The following is a 6,000-nucleotide window of genomic DNA, read 5'->3' as shown; positions in this document are numbered from 1 at the left end:
TCCTGGACACAGAGAGCAGGGAATAGCTGCTACCACATAGGCTTCATACAGCTAAAAAGGTGCTTTATACAGCTAAAAAGGTGTTTTATACAGCTAAAAAGGTGCTTTATACAGCCAAAAAGGTGTTTTATACAGCTAAAAAAGTGCTTTATACAACTAAAAAGGTGCTTTATACAGCTAAAAAGGTGCTTCATAGAGCTAAAAAAGGTGATTTATACAGCTAAAAAGGTGCTTTATACAGCTAAAAAAGTGCTTTATACAACTAAAAAGGTGCTTTATACAGCTAAAAAGGTGCTTCATAGAGCTAAAAAAGGTGTTTTATACAACTAAAAAGGTGCTTTAAACAACTAAAATGGTGCTTCCTACAGCATAAATGTAGTGGTGAATAACTCCCATTTGAAAAGCCATTGAAAACAAAAAAGTGAAAAACAATCCCCATTTCTAATACTTGACAAGTCATCTTTTAAAAACGAACCGCTTAATTTCATCACTTTTCTTTTTTTAAGCATGTTTTCGTCTGTCTGTGCTTTGTTTGCGTGCAACTCGCTGCCACCATTTTGTCCTTTGGGGATAATAACAATCAACTGAATGTCATTTCCAAGTCGTCACGGTAACCTAAATGCTACTATCTCAGCTGACTGGCTGTTGCTGGATAAATAAAAAGGTTAAACAAACGGCCAGATAAATACATTGAATTAGCGGTGAAACCAAACACGCCTGTTTGTTGCTGGGTCCAGACAAAAGACATTCAGGACGAAACGTAAGGTTGCACAACAAAACTGCAGGAGCAGACAATGCTGTCGTCAAGGCAAAGGGTGGCTATTTGAAGAATCTCAAATATAAAATATATTTTGATTTTTTTTTAAATGTTTTCTACATGATTCCATATGTGTTATTTCATAGTGTTGATGTCTTCACTATCCTTCTACACGGTAGAAAATAGTACAAATAAAGAAAGACCCTGAGTAGGTGTTCTAAAACTTTTGACCGGTGGTGTATATATTTAGTTTTTGCTCAGAAAACTTGGGCGGCCAAATAAAATCACGTTAGGAAACCTTGCTGTAACCCCATCACACAGAGGGAAGTACAGTTTTAGCTTCTTTGTTAAATAAAACATTTTCCCCCAGGTTCTTTCCCCCGTTTTCATATTTCAGGTTATTAAACACGTTTCATGACTCATAAATGTCCGATGACTTCATACAGGTAGATGGGCCAGAGAGTCAGGTAACACTGTATATATTTTAAAAAAGGGAGACAGGTATCCGTCGTGTCCTCACCTGATGAGTCGTGTCATGGCGTGCCTGGCGGCATAGTGCAGAGGAGTGTTATGCTGGTAGGGTTCGCCATATGAAGTGTTGGGGTCCAGGCTCTCTTTAAACTGGGGGCTCCCCTCGTACAGCTGATAGGCCAGACCCTCGTCACCGTTGATCAGAGCCTTGCGGAACTTGGTGGCCGTGTTCCCCATCTCGCCCCTCAGATTCTACCGGGAGGAGCTTCAACCTGAAGGGGTTTGGGTGATATTCAACCTGACCGACTGCAAAAGAACAGCATACCGAAGCTCCTGAGGGAAGACAGAGAGGATAGAGAGGAAATTACAGCCAAATGAAATGGAACTGGGCCTAAGAGCAGACAGAGAGGATAGAGAGGAAATTACAGCCAAATGAAATGGAACTGGGCCTAAGAGCAGACAGAGAGGATAGAGAGGAAATTACAGCCAAATGAAATGGAACTGGGCCTAAGAGCAGACAGAGAGGATAGAGAGGAAATTACAGCCAAATGAAATGGAACTGGGCCTAAGAGCAGACAGAGAGGATAGAGAGGAAATTACAGCCAAATGAAATGGAACTGGGCCTAAGAGCAGACAGAGAGGATAGAGAGGAAATTACAGCCAAATGAAATGGAACTGGGCCTAAGAGCAGACAGAGAGGATAGAGAGGAAATTACAGCCAAATGAAATGGAACTGGGCCTAAGAGCAGACAGAGAGGATAGAGAGGAAATTACAGCCAAATGAAATGGAACTGGGCCTAAGAGCAGACAGAGAGGATAGAGAGGAAATTACAGCCAAATGAAATGGAACTGGGCCTAAGAGCAGACAGAGAGGATAGAGAGGAAATTACAGCCAAATGAAATGGAACTGGGCCTAAGAGCAGACAGAGAGGATAGAGAGGAAATTACAGCCAAATGAAATGGAACTGGGCCTAAGAGCAGACAGAGAGGATAGAGAGGAAATTACAGCCAAATGAAATGGAACTGGGCCTAAGAGCAGACAGAGAGGATAGAGAGGAAATTACAGCCAAATGAAATGGAACTGGGCCTAAGAGCAGACAGAGAGGATAGAGAGGAAATTACAGCCAAATGAAATGGAACTGGGCCTAAGAGCAGACAGAGAGGATAGAGAGGAAATTACAGCCAAATGAAATGGAACTGGGCCTAAGAGCAGACAGAGAGGATAGAGAGGAAATTACAGCCAAATGAAATGGAACTGGGCCTAAGAGCAGACAGAGAGGATAGAGAGGAAATTACAGCCAAATGAAATGGAACTGGGCCTAAGAGCAGACAGAGAGGATAGAGAGGAAATTACAGCCAAATGAAATGGAACTGGGCCTAAGAGCAGACAGAGAGGATAGAGAGGAAATTACAGCCAAATGAAATGGAACTGGGCCTAAGAGCAGACAGAGAGGATAGAGAGGAAATTACAGCCAAATGAAATGGAACTGGGCCTAAGAGCAGACAGAGAGGATAGAGAGGAAATTACAGCCAAATGAAATGGAACTGGGCCTAAGAGCAGACAGAGAGGATAGAGAGGAAATTACAGCCAAATGAAATGGAACTGGGCCTAAGAGCAGACAGAGAGGATAGAGAGGAAATTACAGCCAAATGAAATGGAACTGGGCCTAAGAGCAGACAGTGAAGATAGAGAGGAAATTACAGCCAAAGAAATGGAACTGGGCCTAAGGACAGACAGAGAAGATAGAGAGGAAATTACAGCCAAAGAAATGGAACTGGGCCTAAGGACAGACAGTGAAGATAGAGAGAAAATTACAGCCAAAGAAATGGAACTGGGCCTAAGGACAGACAGTGAAGATAGAGAGGAAATTACAGCCAAAGAAATGGAACTAGTTCTAGGTTTGTGATTCCATCAGACCATAACAATACATCATGCTCGCATTTAGGAGGGTGCAATGCATGGAATAACATTCAGGAGGGTGCAATGCATGGGATAACATTCAGGAGGGTGCAATGCATGGGATAACATTCAGGAGGGTGCAATGCATGGAATAACATTCAGGAGGGTGCAATGCATGGAATAACATTCAGGAGGGTGCAATGCATGGAATAACATTCAGGAGGGTGCAATGCATGGAATAACATTCAGGAGGGTGCAATGCATGGAATAACATTCAGGAGGGTGCAATGCATGGAATAACATTCAGGAGGGTGCAATGCATGGAATAACATTCAGGAGGGTGCAATGCATGGAATAACATTCAGGAGGGTGCAATGCATGGAATAACATTCAGGAAGGTGCAATGCATGGAATAACATTCAGGAGGGTGCAATGCATGGAATAACATTCAGGGGGGTGCAATGCATGGAATAACATTCAGGAGGGTGCAATGCATGGAATAACATTCAGGAGGGTGCAATGCATGGAATAACATTCAGGAGGGTGCAATGCATGGAATAACATTCAGGAGGGTGCAATGCATGGAATAACATTAAGGAGGGTGCAATGCATGGAATAACATTCCATGCATGCGACCCAGATTTCAACAACAACAGGATGTCTCAAACCAAACATAGGTTAACCAGAAAAAAAAATGGCTTTAGCTAAAGACTGTCACATTTCAACTGTCAATCTGATTTACCCTAACAACAAGCTTTTCCATTGACAACAAACACAATATCATTGAATCCTACAAAACCAGCCAACTTACCAACAACAAAACAGGGGGAGAAGAGTAGCCTAACTGGCTAACTGCAAGTCCAAACCATAAAAGCCCTGACTGAGGAGGAAGAGAGGCTGCTTCCACACAAGTCTCCTTTCCACCCATACACCGTGTTGTTCTGCTAGAGCTAATGCTATTTTCTGACTAGCTCACCGTGCCAGATCATCTCATGGGGGGGGGGGGGAGACAGAGAGACAGAGAGAGAGAGAGACAGAGAGAGAGAGAGAGACAGATAGAGAGGGAGAGAGAGAGAGGGGAGAGAGAGAGAGAGACAGAGAGACAGAGAGACAGAGAGACAGAGAGACAGAGAGACAGAGAGACAGAGAGAGAGAGACAGATAGAGAGAGAGAGAGAGAGGGATAAGACTTCCTCTTGTATCACCAGGGGCTTCCTGCTTCCCTCAGCCAACTGTCCTCACCCTGAGACCAGGGCCCAGGACCAAATTGAATCGTATTCCCTATGTAGTGCACTACTTTTGACCAGAGCCCAATGGGCCATGGTCAAAAGTAGTGCACTAAATAGGGAAAAGGGTGCCATTTGGAACTAACGATAAGACCCATTGTGGACTTGGACTCCACCGATGCCATATGTTGTTATGTCGTTGTGGGCACACAGGCACAGGGCAGTGGGCAGGGACATGCTCCTACTACCATCCTGTTCTGCTCACAATAGGGACATCTCTACAGTACCCAGACAGGCTGTAGGAGACAGGACCCAGACAGAGTGTAGGAGACAGGACCCAGACAGAGTGTAGGAGACAGGACCCAGACAGAGTGTAGGAGACAGGACCCAGACAGAGTGTAGGAGACAGGACCCAGACAGAGTGTAGGAGACAGGACCCAGACAGAGTGTAGGAGACAGGACCCAGACAGAGTGTAGGAGACAGGACCCAGACAGAGTGTAGGAGACAGGACCCAGACAGAGTGTAGGAGACAGGACCCAGACAGAGTGTAGGAGACAGGACCCAGACAGAGTGTAGGAGACAGGACCCAGACAGAGTGTAGGAGACAGGACCCAGACAGAGTGTAGGAGACAGGACCCAGACAGGATGGAGGAGACAGGACCCAGACAGGCTGTAGGAGACAGGAGACAGGACCCAGACAGGCTGTAGGAGACAGGACCCAGACAGAGTGTAGAAGACAGGACCCAGACAGAGTGTAGGAGACAGGACCCAGACAGAGTGTAGGAGACAGGACCCAGACAGAGTGTAGGAGACAGGACCCAGACAGAGTGTAGGAGACAGGAGACAGTACCCAGACAGGCTGGAGGAGACAGGACCCAGACAGGCTGGAGGAGACAGTAGCCAGACAGGCTGGAGGAGACAGTAGCCAGACAGGCTGTAGGAGACAGTACCCAGACAGGCTGTAGGAGACAGTACCCAGACAGAGTGTAAGAGACAGTACCCAGACAGGCTGGAGGAGACAGTACCCAGACAGGCTGGAGGAGACAGTAGCCAGACAGGCTGGAGGAGACAGTAGCCAGACAGGCTGTAGGAGACAGTACCCAGACAGGCTGTAGGAGACAGTACCCAGACAGAGTGTAAGAGACAGTACCCAGACAGGCTGTAGGAGACAGTACCCAGACAGGCTGGAGGAGACAGTACCCAGACAGGCTGGAGGAGACAGTACCCAGACAGGCTGTAGGAGACAGTAGCCAGACAGGCTGTAGGAGACAGTAGCCAGACAGGCTGGAGGAGACAGTAGCCAGACAGGCTGGAGGAGACAGTACCCAGACAGAGTGTAAGAGACAGTACCCAGACAGAGTGTAAGAGACAGTACCCAGACAGAGTGTAAGAGACAGTACCCAGACAGGCTGGAGGAGACAGTACCCAGACAGAGTGGAGGAGACAGTACCCAGACAGAGTGGAGGAGACAGTACTCAGACAGGCTGGAGGAGACAGTAGCCAGACAGGCTGGAGGAGACAGTAGCCAGACAGGCTGGAGGAGACAGTACCCAGACAGGCTGTAGGAGACAGTACCCAGACAGGCTGTAGGAGACAGTACCCAGACAGGCTGTAGGAGACAGTACCCAGACAGGCTGTAGGAGACA

At 46.6% G+C, this 6,000-nt stretch overlaps 1 protein-coding gene across 3 annotated transcripts in view; it reads right to left on the bottom strand.

The window, feature by feature from the left end:
• Nucleotides 1–6,000, bottom strand: part of LOC129837349 (ankyrin repeat and IBR domain-containing protein 1-like) — a gene marked incomplete in the record, with an annotated part of 82,677 nt that overhangs the window by 71,278 nt on the left and 5,399 nt on the right. For 2 of the 3 annotated variants that reach the window (XM_055903445.1, XM_055903447.1), the window contains 2 exon segments: nucleotides 1,278–1,561; nucleotides 3,940–4,073. In XM_055903445.1, the coding sequence (XP_055759420.1) occupies nucleotides 1,278–1,465 (188 nt within the window). 3 annotated transcript variants of the gene reach the window in all.

This window comes from Salvelinus fontinalis, chromosome 38, assembly GCF_029448725.1.
Source record: "Salvelinus fontinalis isolate EN_2023a chromosome 38, ASM2944872v1, whole genome shotgun sequence".
Taxonomy (NCBI): Eukaryota; Metazoa; Chordata; class Actinopteri; order Salmoniformes; family Salmonidae; genus Salvelinus; species Salvelinus fontinalis.
This window is presented reverse-complemented; position numbering and strand designations above follow the sequence as displayed.